General features: G+C 36.4%; 1 protein-coding gene across 1 annotated transcript; it reads right to left on the minus strand.

The window, feature by feature from the left end:
* Positions 1 to 891: 891 nt before the first annotated feature.
* On the minus strand, positions 892 to 20,258 carry LOC137049916 (membrane-spanning 4-domains subfamily A member 8-like). The gene is made up of 9 exons (XM_067428662.1): positions 20,210 to 20,258; positions 11,286 to 11,367; positions 6,882 to 7,071; positions 6,489 to 6,599; positions 6,326 to 6,394; positions 4,474 to 4,620; positions 3,747 to 3,860; positions 1,173 to 1,253; positions 892 to 972 (listed from the first exon to the last, which is right to left on the minus strand). The coding sequence occupies exons 1-9, from the start codon at positions 20,256 to 20,258 to the stop codon at positions 892 to 894; spliced, it is 924 nt and encodes a 307-aa protein (XP_067284763.1).
* Between the last annotated feature and the right edge of the window lie 274 nt (positions 20,259 to 20,532).

Consider the following 20,532-nt stretch of genomic DNA (forward strand, 5'->3'; position numbering starts at 1 on the left):
ATATTCTTCCCGCTGTCGGCGCTTTTTCGGGATTTAATGTACTTAACAGCTTCGTGCACCTGTGCAGTGCACTGACAACAACTACACGGGCAATCGCACTCACACATACAACCAAAAAAGGCGCTTTTTTGTGTTGTGTTTTGGTCCAAGCGGCAAGTTAATGTGATTGGCTGTTGTCACTATGACGATCGCGTCAGCACCCAGCTTCAGCCACGCCCTCCGTCAAGCGTTAACGCCTATGCCCCGTGTGAATGCGGCGTCAGGGTGACCAAACGTCCTGTTTTCCCAGGACATGTCCTGTTTTCAAGTCCTGTCCTGGACATAATATAACAATTTTCTATCCATACAGAGGGGGAATACTTTAAATATATTGAAATTAATAAGGAATCTTTGAGTAAACTTCGAGTACCATTTGAGTATCTTATTGCTGAGCCGAGTGTCCTGGTTTTCGGTAATCAAAATATGGTCACCCTAAGTCTATTTCTCAAGTGTTCAGTATCTCCTCGATCGCCTGTTTATATGCTCTACTGTATGAAACCATGAGACTGATGACAATATAATATTGCACACTTTAAACAAAGGTGAAAGGTAACAAACAGAACCTTTATACTATGTATAGTTTATTCTTACAGGTTATAGTTTATTAAGCAATTAGTTGCGCAAATCAATCTATCTATCCAGTTTCACCAATGATTAGGAGACTTTCTTGACTTAACTAAAGTAAGAAATCATTAAATACTATTGTTTACACATTTGTGACTTCTGTAATTATCCGATCAAGTGATTTTTCCTTTGCTGTCATGTTTTCTTTTTAATGAAAGAACATTAGAGATAATGGACATGAAATCACTGGAAAACCCACGTCCTACATCAACTCTGTCGACTCTTGTTTTAACATTCATGTTTTTCACTGTATTCTGGAGGAATTTCTGCAGGTTGGTGATGCATGGAAGGGTTGCAGACCACAGGTATCTGCAAGAGAAAAATCTATACGATCAGCTTCCTTGCTTACAGATTACTTATATATCGGTAATGTGAAACAATTAATGCATTTAAACACTTATTGCTTTACACATTTGCAGTTGATACATATTGACTAAATTCAAATAATACATTGTTTTGTGGACTTATCTATTCTGAATTCTGAGAGTAGGGTTACAAGCTTCTCTTACCTCTGAGTTGTTAAGATCATGGAAATGATTGGGCCTAGAATCACAGGGCTGTGGAATTATAACTTGTGGAACAAACGGCACCTTTAGAAAATACACATGTAGAGCTTTATGCCTTCTTATTGTGAAACGCCACAGATGCAGTGACACTGGCAGACAGTTTCAGTATTTACAGGTTTACAGACATCGGTGTACTTCAAATAGAGTAGAAAAAAGCAAAAGACAAGAACATCCTTCTGAAATGACCTGGTATATCAATATCATGCTTTGATTTCACAACTGGAAAAACTAAAGGACATTTCTCAGTAGATGGGAATGTTGTTGTTTTTGAAGCAGTTAAACTTGGAGTTTAGGCAAGTCCAGTTCTTTTCCACAAACTGGTTCTTTCGGACAGTTGTTTCAATGAACCATTTTAAAAAATGGTTCACCGGTTTATTGAACACATTCAAATAATGTAATTATAACTTCATTTAAATAATAATAATCATCATCATCATCATGAATAAGATTCTTATATTTACATTTTGCAAAAGCAGCCAAAACAGCCACTTATGTACGACTGATGTTTTACACAGATTAAATACATTTGCATTGCGCCAAATCCGCCCCTAATTCAAGTCCTCTGTTCACTCATCGTGTCGGCAGCAGCATCATCACAAACGTTTTGGTTCAGATGGTGCTATCACACATGCGCAGTATCTCAGCTCATCGGTTCTAATTATTGAACGTGTCTGAAAGAAACCGCTATCGATTGTGTACTAGTGATTCGAGAACTGCGCTGTAACCTGTTCTTGACTCAAGAACCATGTGCTGAGCTGAGCTGAGCCGAAAACTGCTGCAATCTGAATATATAGTCAACAAATCTATAAAGTCAAAGTGTGTTCCCAGTATGTTCAATACGTTTCTGTTTTGAATAATACATTTTTAACATTTACTTTGCACCCTTAAAACTGTTTTTGAAATTAAACATTTATTTGTTTTATCAATAATGCATGATTTTTTCAGGAACAGCTTTTTAAATGTCTAATCCTAAATATTAAAATAATACAGTGATAAGAGAGTAATTGTGATGTAAAAACATGTTTTATTATGTTACACTTTCTGATGTTCAAGAAAACAATTCAGAAACATGCATTTCGTCCCTCTGAACAAATGACACGCATGCTCAACTCATCGGCTCTCAGTATGTCGAACGTGTCTAAGATAAATGGCTCAGTTTGGATTCAAGAACTGTTAACTTGAGAACCGTTGTGCGTTCGGTAGGTCGGTACGCTCTCACCCGTTCTCTCAGCACAACGGTGAACTGTTGAAGTTACTAGAGTAACATATATTTAAGGATATTGGTTTATTTCTAGTTGGAGGGGCTGTCGGGCAAAGTGAGTGACTTTAGTAACTTGTGGATAAGTGCTGACTCTAGACGCGAACTGTTTAGAATGTTTCAGTCCGATTTTGTAAACTGGTTCGCCCGGTTCACTACAAAGAACCGGTTCAAAAGAATGTTTTGTTAACAAACCAGCCATCACTAGCTATTTGTGTCATATCTGCTTCTGTGGCTTGTGCTCGGTGGAACTTTTATATTGTAGTATATCTGTTTTCTTTTCTGTGTCCTGTTTCATCTGCAGTTTATGTTGATTAGTCTCCCCAGGTGTTTCCCATTTACCACATCCCTCCTTATCGTTTAAGCTTGTCTTCCATGTGTATATTATATAGCCCTTCTTTTCTCTGGTTCTCTGTCGGTCGTTGTTTGGTTTTGCAGGTGTATGATGTTCTCTGAGCTCTGTGCTTCCGTTTACACGATGGGAAAACAGATGTTTCCCTGCGTTTTGGCCTCTCACTTACACAAAAATGCTGTTTTTATCCCAGAAAATGATTATTTCTTAAAACTCCAGCCAAAGTAGAAATTTATAAAAATGATGGTTATGTGTTGCCATGTCAACCGGAAGAAACAGGGTTTTAGGTTCTCAAACGTCTCATTATGCGCCAGAAATTGCGCCATGTGAACTTTTTTGAAAACGATGTTGAGTACACAATGTTATTTTTGAAAACGGAGGGGAGGAAATATTTGTCTCTCTAAATACCCGTCTATGTAAATGTGGCCTTTCTGATTGTTTTTGCTATTCAATTTCTCCCTGCATTTGGATCCCGCATCTCTGCCTGCCACCTGTTATTTCCCAGTTTCCCGATAATTAGCCTAGTAGCTAATCAGCCTAGACGTTGCTGCTGAACACTGTTCAGAGACGCACAGACTTTATTAGCTCTGAAAGTATGTTTTGAAGGAAGGGATGTGTAAGAAAGTTCTAAAGTGCTTTGAGTTAACTTCTGGTAATGCAATGTGTGCTATGTTCACTTTATTTCCATTCACATAATTTCCAACATTTTATTTTGAAAGAAGCTTGAGAATTTTACATGGTAAAAGCTTGAGGGTTTGAAAATTTGAAAGTGAATAAAAATGTATTGTAATAGAATTTGATGGTTCTTTTAATGCATGAACAACCTAAAGAAATAATTTCCATTCTATATGCATATCTGAGAGGTTCAGCTGACAAAAAACATTTGGGAACCCCTGACATCACTCACCTGTGGATAACAGCAGCAGACGGCTTTACAGGCAAATGCTGACAGACAGATGGAGATGATAAACTCAAGGATGGAGAATACCAATGATACACCACTGATTCCCCAGACGAGTGTCTTGAGAGAGAATAATAATGAGAAAATAATTGATAAATAGCACTCACACTGGAACACTGGCTGCTCAGCGGTTCAGAATCTACCATCATTGAGGTTCATATAGGAATACAGAGACGGATCTCACGAAAATGCGTATAAATAGTACAAGTTTGCAATCTCGTGGAATGTATACGCCAAAATGAGTTTTGGCGTGCGTATGGTACACGGTTTTTCGCGTGCATATGAGACGCACTTTATGGCGTATTATACATACAAACCCCTCCACCCCACCACCCTAAACCTACCCAAGAGCACGCCATAAAGTGCGTCTCATATGCACGCAAAAAACCGCGTACCATACGCACGCCAAAACTCATTTTGGCGTATACATTCCACGAGATTGCAAACTCGTACTATTTATACGCATGACCATGAGATCATGTTGGAATACAACATATTTTTGAGTTTACAATGAATGCATAATTGTAAAGATCAGTAAAAGTAAGAGCTATATAAATTACTTCTGAAAAGACTGGACAGATAAGTGCAGATTGACTTTTGATAAGTGTACTGACCACATAGTCATCTTATTGTAGTTATTAAATAAATGTGAATATAAAAGTTGGTGACATACCATATACCTTCCCTCAAGATGATAGCAATCAGAATCGTTGCAGTAATTGTAAATCAATGGCCCTAGACCCATATCCAGTGAAATTATGATAAAGGAAATTCCTGCAGTTATAGCACTGAAAATATTAATTCCAAGTGAACCTTTCACCTATAGATAGAAAACATCATAAAATAGATTAATAAATTAATGAGAACTTTAGCTTGTTGACAGTTGAAAAGGTGATGTAAAAAAAAATACTTGACAATAAATAAATGAAATATTAAAGCATGCATTAGGGTTCAAGCACCAGTGGCTCATGTGGATGATTAAGGGATACGATTGAAACGTGTGTGTGTATGTATATATATATATATTAGGTGTGTAACGATTCGTTTAACAACGATTCGATTCATATCATGATTTGAGGTTGTCGATACGATTTAAGGACGATATTGGTTCATTTAGAACGATATGATCTGAAACGATTCAGTGACTTGAAATCAATTCAGTAACTTTTTAGCCAAAAATTTAAATCAGTGTGACCGTTTTATTTCAGTCGAATCAAATCGTTGTTAAAACGAATCGTTACCCCTAATACATATACATATATATATATATATATATATATATATATATATATATATATATATATATATATATATATATATATATTACAGAGAAAATTACAGAGAACCTCTGGTAATAATTACGGTAATCATTACGGACAATGTCAGTAGATTACCGAGACTTTTACCTTCTGGAAAAAAGGTCTGGCAAAATTACCTCGGGTAATAATAATCCGGTTCGAATAGACCAGCTGTAAAAATGTATGGTAAAATTCTGTCATTTCCTGTTTAAAATTTTTTTTTAAAGTGCATTTTGTGAGCTTGGAGGCGCTTGAAGCATTCGGTTGCGTTGTAGGTGGTGGGACAAATCTGAGGCAAACCTCCAGTATTTTCCGCATATCATTTAAAGCAAAAAGAAGATCAAAAGCACTTATTAGAGGCACAACACTTATTTTAGCTCTAGGAAAGTGTCTATTACCAACACAATCCAATCAGAATCGTTAGACTGGATCTAACTGTTTATGCTCATGTGTGTTTGCTCACGTGATAATAGCAGCGTCATACGCACATGACGACACGGAGGTTACCGTGGTGTGTAAAGCGAGTTACTCCTCCCACTTCTGCTAGTTTTACTGAGATGTCTTATCCCGTGCGACTTGACCATTAATATTACAGACGTCCTGAGGTAAAATGACTTTACCCCGACATCCCCATGTTAATCAAATGCCGTCCGAATAGGGCTTTATCCTGTACGAATAGGCCATTAATATTACAGACGTCCTGAGCTAAAATTACTGTACCCCTACCTCACCATGTTAAACTAATCCTGTCTGAATAGGGCTTTAAACTGCTGATCTAAGTTACCTGACTAAAATAGTGTCGAACTATTGTTTGGATATTAATATCCGCTGCAGAGTTGGTAGTTACGGCCTATTCAAATGAACGCTGAACAAGTCATTTACTTGGTCGTAGAATAGACTCTTGCAAAATTCCCTATGAACTGATTAATATACTGAGCTAAAATAGACCTGTTTCCCTTATACAGAGTCCCTTACAATGTATATAATGAGACAACAAGGGAAACAGGAACTGAGCATGGAAACAAATGGTAATAGAGAATACAATAAAACAAGTCACACCACCAGGACCACAACACTGACAAGTTTGGCTTCTTCATGAATTATGGACACTGATGCCCATACACTTTTATGGAAGAAAAATAAGGAAGAAGAAATCAATGCAAACACAATAGGCTTCAGGCACCTCCAGTGCTTGGACCCCTATAATAACAGGTGTTGTGTACATACCAAACAGAAACTGGAGGGTGAATTCAGATTGTTTTCTGCAGCAATGGAGAGTGAGCCTGCGACAATGTACTGAGAGCAGAGAGAAAGACAAAAATCAAGACTGATGTAATATGTAACCCGGTTTTAAAAAAAGACAATACTTAATTGTTTAATTGTTTCTTACGATGATTGATCCCCAGTAAGGAATACCACTAATGACAAAGATGGATGCTGCATGAACTGTAGACACGATTCCCAACAGGAGAATCAACAGCCCAATCATTATCTGGACAGTCTTTGAAGGACAAGAGAGGCTTTAATAGAGCAAGTAATACAGTTCAAATTTTAGGGGACATTATAAAATGTACAATAAAATGTATTTAGCAACTCTAGTTATAGATACTCTCATTGCATGAATTCACACATGGATTTACGGATTACCAAAATCTGTCCATATTTTTGTTTTTTGCTTTTTTTTTTGCAATTTTGCAACCCCTACAACTTTTTTTCTTCTACTTCACACTGACATACACAAATAAATAAAAACAATGAATTAGGTTTATGCATAATTTCTCACCCCAAGGGCTTTTGGCTGTCTTTTCAGAAATGGCTGAAGTCCATGAAAAGGTGAAACTACTGCTGGCTGTTGTCCATGAAGAGGGTCAGGAACATCTGTCCCAGTTGGTGGTTGAAACTGGATGACAAGCGTCGTAGAGTTCACGGGTATGATAGTGCGAGACATTCTTGATTCAGAATCTGAAACTGACCTGTACAAAAATCACAAGTTAATTAAAACATGATTATAAAATAGATGTTCTATGTAAATGAACGTTCCCATTTATATTTATTAATATAAAAGTGCTCTTCAATGTTATGAATGCAGTAGTTACAGTTGTTTAAATTATTGTCATCAACTTGATTTACTATTAGACATTGAAAACAGAGAATATGCTATATAACAAACTGACCCACATCATTCACACTTAAGGCATTTAACAGATCCTCTTTTCCAAAGACTCTTACAAAAGTGCCCTACCAACCAATATAGAGGAAATTCAATAATTATTAAATATATAAATAAAATGCAGACACATCGCAAAGATAGGCATCTGTATAAAGATAATCAGTGTAAGTATATAATTTGTTTTACCAGAAAAAAAAATCTTGTCTTCAGATGGTTCACCACACTTTGCTCTGAGGTGAGCAGATGTAAGTTTGATGTTATAGAGTAAATGCTGATGTTTTCCCAGAATGAACTGAGAGAAGCTGGAGCTTAGGTGATAAGGCGCTTCCCCTGTAATAAGATAATAAAACCATACAAGACAACTGTATTCTGTATGTTAGTTTGTAATAATTAACTAAAGTACTAATAACTCATGTTGTACTTCTTCATTGCAAGTAATCTGCATGCTGGCATTGAAACTGGCTTGTAAATATTATATGTAGCATTAGCTGCTTTCTACCTCTATCTGTTTTGCTATCTGTTTCGCTATGTCGTCTGCTTCACTGTATATCATTGGACGGGTTACTGTGAACATTATAGCAGATAAGCATTATTACCTAATTTGTTGCAGCTCTTGTGTTACCACAGTGTCTGTTTGTTCTTTTATACCATAGACCTCCAATCTCCTTCCGAAAAAGTTAGTTAGTGCCTCAGTGACAACTTCACTCAGAGAAGCCGTCAATGATGTCTCACCCCCCGTTTTTATAGCATCAAATAACTAACTAAAACCAACATTGTGATAGAAAACTGCATAAAATGACAGAAGCCATCTTTAGGGAAAAAAACTATTTAAGGTGTAATTTGATTATTTAGTCGGGGGACATGTGCTATACTGGGACCAACCACCTGGGAGCGATTGAGACACTTTATAGCTTCCGTTTTCAACATGAGTGTGGCAGGCTTGATCTAATTTCTGCTCGCCTTTAGCATTTTTTAGAGGATTTGCAGTACATTCGCGGCAGATAGACACAAGTGCCATTAGGTGCTGAAGCTTTGGTAACAAAACCAACGTTTCAAAAACAAAAATATAAGAGTGACGGGAGCAACACTTTCCATTGCGTGGATTGCATCGCCGCCTTCATGCTACAGCATGAATAAGAGACAAACCTTCGGCAATTGTATTTATAAAATGTTTCTTCTTTTAAGAAAAGAGTCCCAGTCACAGCCATCCTGAATGTTGTAAGGTCGCCCAAATCGTCCCAATGGAGGCTAACGATCGGCGGGTGAAGGTCGCTGCGCGTTTGGTCTTTTCAGCGGGTCAAAGGGATTTTATTCCAATTTCTCTTATCTGACTCCATTTATAACATCAAAATACTCTGAAGTAAAGAATGAAATATATACTTGACTTCTGAAAATTACATAATGCTGGTTATCTTGAGACATCCAGCATATGGGCTGACCTGTTTAAAGTGTCAAGCCCTGATCTCTTTGCAAAATTCCCTTAAATACCCAGAACCAAATGTCAATTGTAAACATGAGTTCACAATGGGAATTTGCATTAATCAAGTCCTATAGACTTGTATTGATGCAAAGGCCAAATGGCTGAAAGCCACACCCACCATACTAAGACAAGATAGCTCTAAACTCTTAAAACATTGATTATCTTTTGGTTAACTCCTGTGGGCATGGGATCTTTGTGCCAGTCGCACTAAGACATTTCAAATCATATAAAAAACACATATAATACTGTATCGTGTGGATTGACATTGTAATAGAGAGACTTTGTGTGTATTTTCAGTTTTCTCAGCATGGTCGGAATTGGGGGAGAGGGGGTCAACCGGGAAAGATGTAGATTACATTTACATCTTTCTCAGAGAGTAATTGTTCCTCAATTAGACTTTTCGGCATCTGCTAGTTTTTCCAGCCTTACACACTGTGAGGGTGTTTGCACAAAAATATACTAACTCTAAGTCCCATTTAGGCCCTGTCCACACGAACACGGGTATTTTCAAAACTGAAGCTTTTTCAATGTTTGGCTGTTCGTCCACACGCAAATGCAGTATCCAATTACTGAAACCGGACTTTTTTGAAAAAGATTTTTAGAAACTCTGGTTGCAGCGTTGTCGTGTAGATGGTGAAACTGGAGTTTTCGGCTTGTGAAATCGAAGTGCGCGCCATTCTCTCCTTTGTTTGATGTCTGATTGTGCACCATTATCTCTTTTGTTTACATGAGTCGAGTCTATGCAATGGAGGACGTAGCTTTTAATAACTGCTAACAGTGCTTATCTCATTTATAATCATTGCGTACGCACCAAACTGGCCCTGAAAGAGGCGTACGCCACTTCCGACGCATAAGTTGTGATTTTATAAAAACAAACTTGATGAAATTTTTTTTGCAACTTCACCCAAACTCTGACCCATGCGTGAAAACATTTTGGAGACGGAGCAGTTTGGAGACGGAGCAGTTTGACTACGCTGATTATGAGCGGAGGGACTGAAGGCAGATGAAGGAAATTAACTTGAGAATTTGCTCATATACCATAAACATACAAATCACTTTTAATTCTCATTAAGTGTCCTAATCAATCAATCAATCAACTTCATTTATATAGCCCTTTTACAATGATGATTGTTTCAAAGCAGCTTCACAGAGTTAAACAGGACAATATTGCAACACAGTTTGATTTGGCTAGTTTGATTTGGCTAGTTTATAGAATTAAATATGACCTAATTAATACATTTAATTTGTATATTTAGTTGAATAACTTGGATCATAATAATCATAATGCATGTTCACAATATTAATTTAAATACATAATTAGCAATAAATTATCAAGTAAAAGTACATCAATTGAATTTACTTATTTTTATTTACTAATGGTCTCACGTGGGCGTATGGGTGTACTCATTGTCTGTTTGATATGACAACGGTAACACTGCATGTAGAATTACATGATGGATGCTCTGGCTTTGCTGGAGAACTATGCCAATGGTAGACTTAGGAGGGAAAGAGTTTTAAGAGACCATGAAGATTTCCTGGCCCACGATGATTACTGGCTAATAAGGTCTTGTATCTGTATGCTGAATTGGGCCCAACATTACAAAGGCCAACTACACAAAACCGCCCGTAGGTACGTTTACAAAAATCATAATGCCATTTGTTTATCCACAAAGCTCCTTTGAGGAAACTTATAATTCTGTTTGTTTGCCATAGGTCTGGGATTTCAAAGCTGAGCTCTTTAATGCCGTTTTGAAAGTTTATTAAAATATTAAATCAATACGTTGGCCCGGTGGGTCGTGTTCCGGTGGTCCCTGTGTCAGTGGTCCCTGTGTCGATGGATCATATTCTGGTGGTCCCAGTTCCGGTTGTCCCTGTGCCGGTGGACTCCCAGATGCCTCCCAGGCGTCCTGCTCTCACCACGCCTCCCTGGCGCCCTGCACTTACCACACCATACACCGTCCCTCCCGGGAAGTGTGTATTTTTATTATTCTATTATGTGTTTTTCCCCCCTCGTGGGTTTTGTTTTGAGTTTGTTTTATTTTATAATAAATTATCATTTTCTGCACTTGAGTCCTCGCACCAGTTTTCCTTTGTGTTTGTCATACATACAGTTTCCTTGCACTATTTGGGAACAGGCCAATACAGGGTCCTTAAAAAGTCTTAAGTATATTTTTCCTAACTGTCACATTACCTCCAATATTTCTCCAGTCTGATATGTCAGAGGTAATTGAGGTAGCAGGTAGTCATAATGGGCATGTGCAAATGTAATGATAAATGGCTCGAGAAAGATGAGTTCACGTGATGGTTGAAATCAGTGCCGAGAAATGTCTTTGTAGCAAACTACGCCTTTTGTAGAAAATGTTTAAAAATGGGTATTATGGGCATGAAAGCGGTGGAACCGCACATACAGAGCAGTAAGCACAGGGAGTATTTGAGTACTCGTGAAAAGCAGAGTACAGTTGAAGGTTTCTGTTCCACTAGCAAAGATGTTACCACAGATATTGGGAAATCCACAACCTACAATGCCATCTTCTTACCTCTGTACAGTTTTTGGATTTGGGTGCTGAAAACGGTATCTAAAACAGTTTTTTAAGATCTCAGCATTGGCTACACCTGGATCTGGAAAAGAGAAAGCAGGAGAGCAATGCTCAAAGACAAGAGAAACGCTGCAGAGGACCACCTTCAGCAGCTCAGGTGGCAAACAGGCTTGAAAAAGAAGCAGACTAACTGGCAGAGCAAGCTGACGGTAAATCAGGTACACTCATGGCCCAGCTAATTACAAAGTCTAATATTCTGAGAAAGTGACATAAAGAAATGGTCAGAGAAATAAGTAGGGGTGTAACAATTCATTTTAACAATGATTTGATACGTATAGCGATTTGAGGTTGTCGATACAGTAACTTCAGTAACAAATCGTTACACCCCTACTCTGCTCTGCATGTCCCGACTGTTGATCCACAGCCTGGGACCTTCCAACATTTCTGCTGCTTCTCCATCATCACACAGTGCGAGGTCGAGGACATCATCAGAAAAATGAAACCATCCACATGTGCACTGAATCCTTTTTCTACAGCCTTAGTAAAATCTAACCTCTGTCTTAAGTCCCTTTATAACCAAGATCATTAATCATTTCCTACAGGCAGGCCATGTTTCTTCATCACTAAAAATTGCTATCATCAGATCACTTCTTAAAAAAAACACTTAAGACCAAGATGTTATTGTCAACTACAGACCCATCTGCAACCTTTCATACCTCTCTAAGGTGCTGGAAAAAGTTGTTGCTGCACAGCTTCAGGTCAATTTGGAACAAAACAATTTATTTGAGAAATTTCAGTGTGGTTTCCACACTAAACACAGCAAAGAAACAGCTTCGGTCAGGGTTGATGGCGGCAGATGCTAGTTCCTCATCGCTTCTCATCCACCTGGACTTAACGGCAGTTTTCAATACTGTTGATCACAACATCCTCCTTCACTGTTTACATTCCACCATCTGTCTCTCTGACTCTGTTCACAACTGGTTCTCTTCTTATCTCACTGGGAGAACTGAATATGTTGCAATGGGAGAAGCTACATCTCTGTCACACAACATTAACTGCGGTGTCCCTCAAGGCTCAGTGCTCAGCCCCACCCTGTTCATACTCTACATCAGGGGTCGCCAACCTTATTGGAGAGCTACTTTTTAAAATTGAATGTGGCTGAGAGCTACTCGTATTATGTAACACTTAAAAATCTCTTAAATAATGTATCTTAACTCTCAAGTTCAAATCCTTTTTATATACACTTCACCTTTTAATGTCAGAGCAAAAAAACAATCAGATTACAGTTCATGGAAAAACTGTACTTTTAGCAAATTATACTGTAGTTGTCAAAATAAGTTACATATTTATAGTGCATTGATTAACTTTCAATTGAACAAAAACAATTACATTTTTACTTATTTCATTCTTAAAATTCACAGAACAGAATCAGAGAAGTTGTTGTCTACATCAGAGCCATATAAAAAGAGAGTTGCGACACTCTTTGATCTCGCCGCCACGGTGTCACGTGGTTCATAGAGCGCTCAATAGCTCCAAACAACTCCACGCTGTCAATCCAGTTGAATGGGATTAAGCAGGATAGACAATAGATTCACTATATTTGCAGCAATTTCTGGCTAATATTAACACAATATGTGCATCGACTTCGACTAGGCTTTACAGTGGCAGTTTATTCACAACGTTAATATTTTTCTTGAGTGATATGGTTATTTTATTTGGGTCACGCGAGTAGATACATCATGATTTTACAGTGTTGAGTGTTGTAGCCAATCACGGGCATTTCTGTTGAAAATAATGACCAATCTTATGTTTAATTTACCTTGAAGATAATCCCTAGCCTAGAAATCTAGACGCCCCCTAGCGGCAGCAAATTTAATTTGCCCGCAAGTGTCATTTCAAACATCTTGATGTGGGTCTGGCTTGTCAGGCTAGATAATCCCCTCAGTATCGATCAAAACAAGTTTTATACGGTCTCAAAACACTGAATGAATTTAGTGCAAGTTTACATCTTCTCTCTCATTACCTACAAATCCTCTCATAAAGCAAAGACACGATTTAAATAGATTTAGCCTATTGGGAATTTTAGTCCGATTTTTTTTTATTTCATTAGACTTTGTGATGTAATTAGCCTATTTTAACACTTAGGTACAAATAAAGTAACAAAAATAGAGATAAAAAAAGTGTTATATTAGTGATTTGATCATCTATAGCTAAAATTCACTCAAAAGAAAATAAATGGTAAACTGCTAGACTAACTAAAAATTGTCACTGCACTAATTGCTGCTTCCATACTCTTCATTTGTAAGTTGCTTTGGATAAAATGTAATTGTACATGTATAAAATAATAACTGCAATGTTACAGTATAAAAATATAAAGATCATTGTCTTTTAATGTAGATATTGTTGCATATTCTAAATTATATACTAAGCTTGTATTTTCTACAACGGAAGTAACTTGACATAGGCCTATGTGTTATGTACAATGACTAATAATGTAAATGTGCAGTTTCTGTACTATATTTTGTAAATTTAACAGAAATTGGCTGTAAAGGTTGCTATTTATGTACAAGTAGGCCTACTTAATTTAGAGGTGGAGTGGTTCTTTTAAAATAAAGATTAATACAGTAAATATGCAAACATGTTTTTGAATTGATGTGCTTACTGCATTTTTATAAATAATAAATACAACTTGTAAGATTTACTTGATAAAATCTTTGTAACAATTTGCACTCAGTTTTTCTAAGTAAAATTTACTGCTGCAATATCAAGTACAACTTACTTGCCAATATTAAGTAAAATGTACTTAACTATAAATGTAACATTTGCAAAGACATTAAGTAAATGTTACTTAATTATATTTAACTTAGCATGTTGTATTTATTAAAAGTAATCAAGTAAATTTAATTTTAAAAGGAGCATAACTATTGTGAAAATTTTATAAATCTGTATTATTTACTCTTATGAAGTAATTAAGTAGATTTTATAATGTTTGTCCATTTGACATTTTGAATTACTTAGTTGAATTAATTTATATTACTCACTATTATTATGTAAATGTTGCTATTTTAAACCAAATAAATGTAATAATTTTCTCTGCATCAAATACATTTATCACAAATCACACATAAATACAATAAAGTTGAACAGTTTATTATGTCAAAATTTACAATTAACCATTAAATCAGTAATGTTCACATCAACTGATTAAGTAGTTAAGGTACATTCATTATAATTTACAATAACTGTAGAATTAACCATGTATGGTTCACCTAAACATCAGCAGCCAACAGTGGCATAACTAACATTAAAGGGTTAGTTCAGCCAAATATGAAATGTATCACATTTGAGTCCAAAAATAACAAAAACTACGACTTTATTCAGCATTGTCTTCTCTTCCGTGTTTGTGTTCAATCCTCAAATAAAGATTCAAACGGTGAAGAGAAGCCAATGCTGAATAAAGTCGTAGTTTTTGTCATTTTTGGACCCAAATGTATTTTGGATGTTTCAAGGGACTCTAATTAACCCACTGATGTCTCATATGGACTACTGTGATGATGTTTTTATTCACTTTTTGGACATGGACTGTATAGTGTGCATACACTTGCATACGCCCTCGGACTAAATATTAAATATCTTTTACTCTGTGTGTAGATGAACAGAGGTCTTACGGGTGTGGAGCGACATTAGGGAGAGGAGTTAATGACAGACATTTCATTTTTGACTGAACTGAACTAACTTAACCCTTTAATGACGAGCACATGCATAGTCCAGCTGAAACAGAATGGCCACTTTTCCTTAATGCTCATTCATCGACTGGATCCTCTCGATCAGCTCCATGGACGACCATCTAAGGATATGTTCAGCGGCAACACTGCGACTGTCCTCCTGCATACAGTTTGTAAGAAAGAAAGAACACAATTCCATTTAAGAAATAGAATTACATTTATAACATTACATTTTATTTTCATTAAAAAGGTGAACGGACCTTCATGTCGTTAGCTCACTAAAATAGAATTGCTGACATTCATGCACTTGTTGCTAACGTTATACATCAATGCTTATTTGGTATCAGAGTTCACCTGCCATCCAAACTTTCCTTCTTTAGTGCAGAGTGCAGACTAACTTATGCTTTGATATAATAATTAGGGGTGTGCATTGGCACTGCCTTCACGATTCGATTCGATTACGATTCACCAGGTAACGATTCGATTCAATTCGATTCTACGATGCATTGTGATGCATCAAAATTCTACTGCACACAAAGCAAATTTTTATCAGTCATGAGGCAATACACGCAGATATTAAACAACAGGTTGTATTGGCTGCTATGTGTCTCCTGTATCTTTGACATAAAAGTTATTAAATAAAATAAAATGTAATTAAATAAAATTAAATAAAATGCAATTAACCCTTAAATGCATGACTGTTTCACCAAACATTCTTACATATTCAGGTCGTTAGCGACCCAGATCTATATTTAACATGGATAGACCTCTACCTGTCGTGATAATAAAACTCCTGATTTTAGAGTAACAGCTACAGAAGAATAAAATAAATTTTACCTTTTGGAGCTTTGAAGGATTCAGTTTGAGCAGATGTTTAATACCATCATCATGACCTCGTCAGAGCTCGTTTACCAGTATATTCATTCAGCATCTGCCTCATATTCGCGATCTCCAGCATATTCTCCAAACTCATTTTCAATGTCTTCAAAATCAATATTTTGATCACTGACAGCTTCTTGACCACATCCATCATCAAGAGACAGTGACACTAACATATGATTGTGTTTAGTACTTGCTCTCTGCAGTAAATCACTAACCCATTTCAAGTTTTGCAGATTATAATTATTGTTTCGTTTTCTGTCAGAGGTAACTATGAGTGAAACGTCACTTCATCATTGGGTATCAGACATTGCCACCTTGTGGAATAAAGGGGAATTGCACATAATCGATTATGGCACTTTGCCGCATCGATGCTGAATCGTTCATGCCCCGCATCGCGATGCATCGCCGAATCGATTATTGTTGACACCCCTAATAATAATTGCTGTGAAATTTTCAGTGGATATAAAAACAACTAACTTGCTAAAAAAAAATGCTAACATTAGCTAGAGGACACACACAGGCAGCCAGCACTTAATCACGGCCAGCTAACATTAAATTATTTTGAAGTTAACCAGACAGGGTGACTTTTTCGACAAGAACGTGGCTAACTACATTTAATCCCCTCTATCTTTGACTAAACACCAGTCTCAACTTTATAGAAGTGGATAAAGCTTTAGCTTTAGCTACCGTTATTGTGATTAAAACTCACTTTTATTCAATTTTAAACCGTAACGTCTATGCAATAATCAAACCATCAAAACGAAGTACATCGTTATCACAAATCTAAAATAGAAAGGTCAGAACTTACCGAGAATAAGTCAGCCATGTAAAAGCGACATCCCAAACCGACCGTCTCTGCCTCTGAACCGGGATCTTTTTGAGCAACAACAAAAACGGGCGGGCAGATTCACTTTGCTTTTCAGATTAAAATTTACTTAGTATTTTTAGGTGAATGTGCTGTGACTATAAAACATTAAATACTATTTGTAAATATATAGTAAAATGTACTCTTTCTTCTCATTTAATTTATTACATTAATAAATTGTGTACATTTTACATAAGATATATAGTTCCAACTTAATCTTGATTTTACAATGTATAAATTACATGAATTAATGTAATAGATTTTACAATACCACAAAGTCATTTTTTTCAGTGTACATGGAAAACCTATATTTTAAAAGTAAAATACTGTAGATGGACAGAGCAGGTTTGTAAAATAAATTTGATTGAAAATTATTTGTTTTATGTGTAATTTGACATAGGCCTAATTGATCCGTTTTTCCACAGTTTAATAAATTATAATTAACATCAATATACTGTAATAATATACAGTATTACACCTATAAGTGCATATATATAGGTATATGTAGCCTACATATATGTGCATGTACATAGCCTATAATATAGGAAAACGACAATTTTATATATGTCACACATATAAAAAACCTATATCAAATCCTATGTTGAAACATATATGTTTATATAGATTCTTTCCATGTGGGGTGGTCATTTCTTTTAACAATTTAATGTTGTTAACTTGCCGATGTTATTTTATGATTCTTGAAGCATAGCCTACACAACAGGTGAATACAGTATATACATAAATGATGCTAGCATATACAGAATTTACACAAGAAAGAAGCTTTAAATAGTGTTTCAAATCAAAACAGGGCAACCAATGTAATTCAATTCAAAATTTATATAAAAATAATAATGCATTTTATTTAAAGGCGCCTTTCATGACACCCAAGGTCACCTCACAATGAAAACACAGAACACTGCACAAAACACACAACGAACACTCCACATATACAATAGATAGTATGTAAAAAAGAAAAAGAAAGAAAAGTGCAGTCAAGACTCAGTAAAACACATTATAAAAAAGCCTGTTTAAAAAGATATGTCTTAAGACGCGTTCTAAAAGTCAATAAACAATCACTGTTACGAACATCAAGAGGAAGGGAGTTCCATAAACGGGGGGCAGCATAACTAAATGATCTGGCACCCATGGTAGTTAGTCGAATCCGTGGTACCACAAGAGAAATTGAAGATGAAGATCTGAGAGCACGTACCACAAGAGAAATTGAAGATGAAGATCTGAGAGCACGTGATGGAGTGTAAACATGGAGAAGATCAGTAAGGTATTGGGGTGCAAGATTATGAAGTGCCTTGTAAGTAAGTAGCAAGATCTTAAATTCAACTCGATATTTTACCGGAAGCCAGTGCAATTGCTGAAGAACTGGAGAAATGTTCTCAAAAGAAGATGATCTAGAAAGAACACGTGCTGCAAAATTTTGAACCAACTGAAGCTTATGTAGCAATTTCAAAGGAACACCTGTGAGAAGAGCATTGCAATAGTCTATACGTGAAGTGACTAATGCATGAATAAGAACTGCTGTATTATCAGTTGAAAGAAAACGACGGAGATGAATAATAGTACGCAAATGGAAGTATGCAGTCCGTGTGATATTATTAATATGAGTGTCAAAGGATAGTGTGCTATCATGATAACACCCAAACTTTTAACCTGTGAGGAAGGACAGATTGCGTTATTATCAATGTACAAAGAAAAACAATTAGCTTTTGATAAAACGGATCTAGTGCCAACAAGTAAAACCTCGGTTTTGTTACTATTTAGCTTCAAAAAGTTGGCTGAAAGCCAATCTTTAATTTCAGCTAAACAGCTGTTCAACGATGGTGGGGGAAAAGAATCAGTTGGTTTGGCAGACAGGTAAAGTTGGGTATCATCCGCATAACAATGAAAATTAATACCATATTTTCTCAAAATGGAACCAAGAGGAAGCAGATAAATAATAAAAAGAAGTGGCCCAAAACAGAACCCTGGGGAACACCAGAAGTGACTGTAGATGTTCTTGATTTAAAACTTTTTAATTGAATATGCTGAGTGTGTCCGTATATCAGGCGCTACCGACTTCATAGGAAACACATTCGACAGAAAGATCTCAGAGACTAAAAACTGTTCAAATATGACAGATAACATCTGGATATAGTAGTTTTAGCAGTGCCGCTCACGTTATCTAACTGCAGTTAGCGTCTAACGATCTATTATATAACAATAAACATAAACTCTAACGTGCTTCATAAAATACATCTTTTATCAATATCCCTGAGAGGTCAATAATGCCATAAAATCTCAAAATATGCAATAATTCCATCAAATTGCCAGCGAGTGTGCTTGAGATACACTGAAATGAATGGGTTTCAGTGCTGGAACTATTGGCTGTTTGGAACTATTGGTCGCTCAGCGCACGCTTTACTTCCGCATCCCTCAGTTCCTATAGCAGTCTATGGGAGTGTCGTAACTCTGTTTTTCAACGGCTCTGGTCTACATATAACAAGTTGTTTATATTTCATCATAACTCAAAAAGCAAAATACTACCTAAAATACACCTGGGTTTTTGTATTCTTTTTCATTCTTTAATAGTTTCAAGTTACAGAACAGAATCTGAGAAGTTGTTGTCTGCACATAACAATATGTTTCATTTGTATGCGTTAATAAAAGTCAAGTTCAAAGTAAATTAAACTGGGAAACAAAACAGCAGAACAATTTAAAATGTTTGGTCTTCATTCTGAACTACTATGTCTGTTAAAGAAATACAGTAAGAGTGTAGTTAAATGACAAAACATCATGAAAGGACGCATACAGTATGATGTGCATTCACATGTTCTTACATTTAATGAGCTGACTGACACTGCATTGATTCCACAAGAGAAGAATATGCTGGTGTGTATGCATTTAGGTTCACTCTTATGCAATCATTTAAATGTTCATCTGTCAGTCTTGTTCTGAAATTACATTTGATCAAATTCATATCCGAAAATGCTGCTTCACATAGGTATGTCGATCCAAATAAAGCAGATACTTGTTGTTGTATGAACAGAATGTTCTTGTAGACTCCTGGGTCTACCAGACTCCAGAAATTGTGTACATGTTGCTGAGATTTCAACTGGATGTTATCTTGGAGATTAATGACTTCCATCTCTAGAACACTGACATTGAAGAGTTCAGCTGTCTGCTTTGAAATGTTATCAATGCCTATCTCCATAAAAGGGTTGGCAACGAATGCCACAAATGGCTAAAGTTTTTTCAAATCATTGAACCTTCCCTCAAATTCCTTCCCAAGCCTGGACAGAAGGTCACAGTACTTGAGAACATCAAAAACTTTAGTTGCATCTGCGTGGCTCTCTAACATCTTCAACACTGAAGGGAAGTGCTGTATGATGAATGTAAAATGACAGTTTTGCTTTAAAAGCTTTCACACCACTAATCATCACATACAGATTTGTCTTTACCTTGTAACTGAAGATTGAGCTGTTTGAGTTTCTCTGTCACATCAGCCATGAATGCGAGATCAAGCAGCCACCCAGCATCAGACAAAAGGTTGGTGTCTTCCCCCCTTGCTTCCATAAAAGCTTTTATTTCACTCAGCAAGGAAATTAAGCGGTGAAGTACCTTACCCCTACTCAACATTCTGACTTCTGTATGAAGTAACAGATCACCATACTCTGCAGAAAGTTCATCAAGAAACACTTTGAAGCATCTGTTCTGTTTGGCCTGTGCGCGAATTGAGTTGATAATCTTAACAACCAGTGTCAGAGGTGGACAAAGTACACAA

The sequence above is a fragment of the Pseudorasbora parva genome, chromosome 20 (assembly GCF_024679245.1).
Source record: "Pseudorasbora parva isolate DD20220531a chromosome 20, ASM2467924v1, whole genome shotgun sequence".
NCBI classification, from domain to species: Eukaryota; Metazoa; Chordata; class Actinopteri; order Cypriniformes; family Gobionidae; genus Pseudorasbora; species Pseudorasbora parva.

Bases quoted from the DNA above. Each gene is read 5' to 3' on its own strand.
- LOC137049916 (XM_067428662.1), bottom strand. From the start codon at position 20,258: ATGGCTGATGTGACAGAGAAACTCAAACAGCTCAATCTTCAGTTACAA. The intron at 7,072-11,285 runs GTAAGAAGATGG...ATTTTTGTACAG, and splicing joins AATCCAAAAACTGTACAGAG to GTCAGTTTCAGATTCTGAAT. The intron at 3,861-4,473 runs GTATGTCACCAA...TTCTCTCTCAAG, and splicing joins ATCTTGAGGGAAGGTATATG to ACACTCGTCTGGGGAATCAG.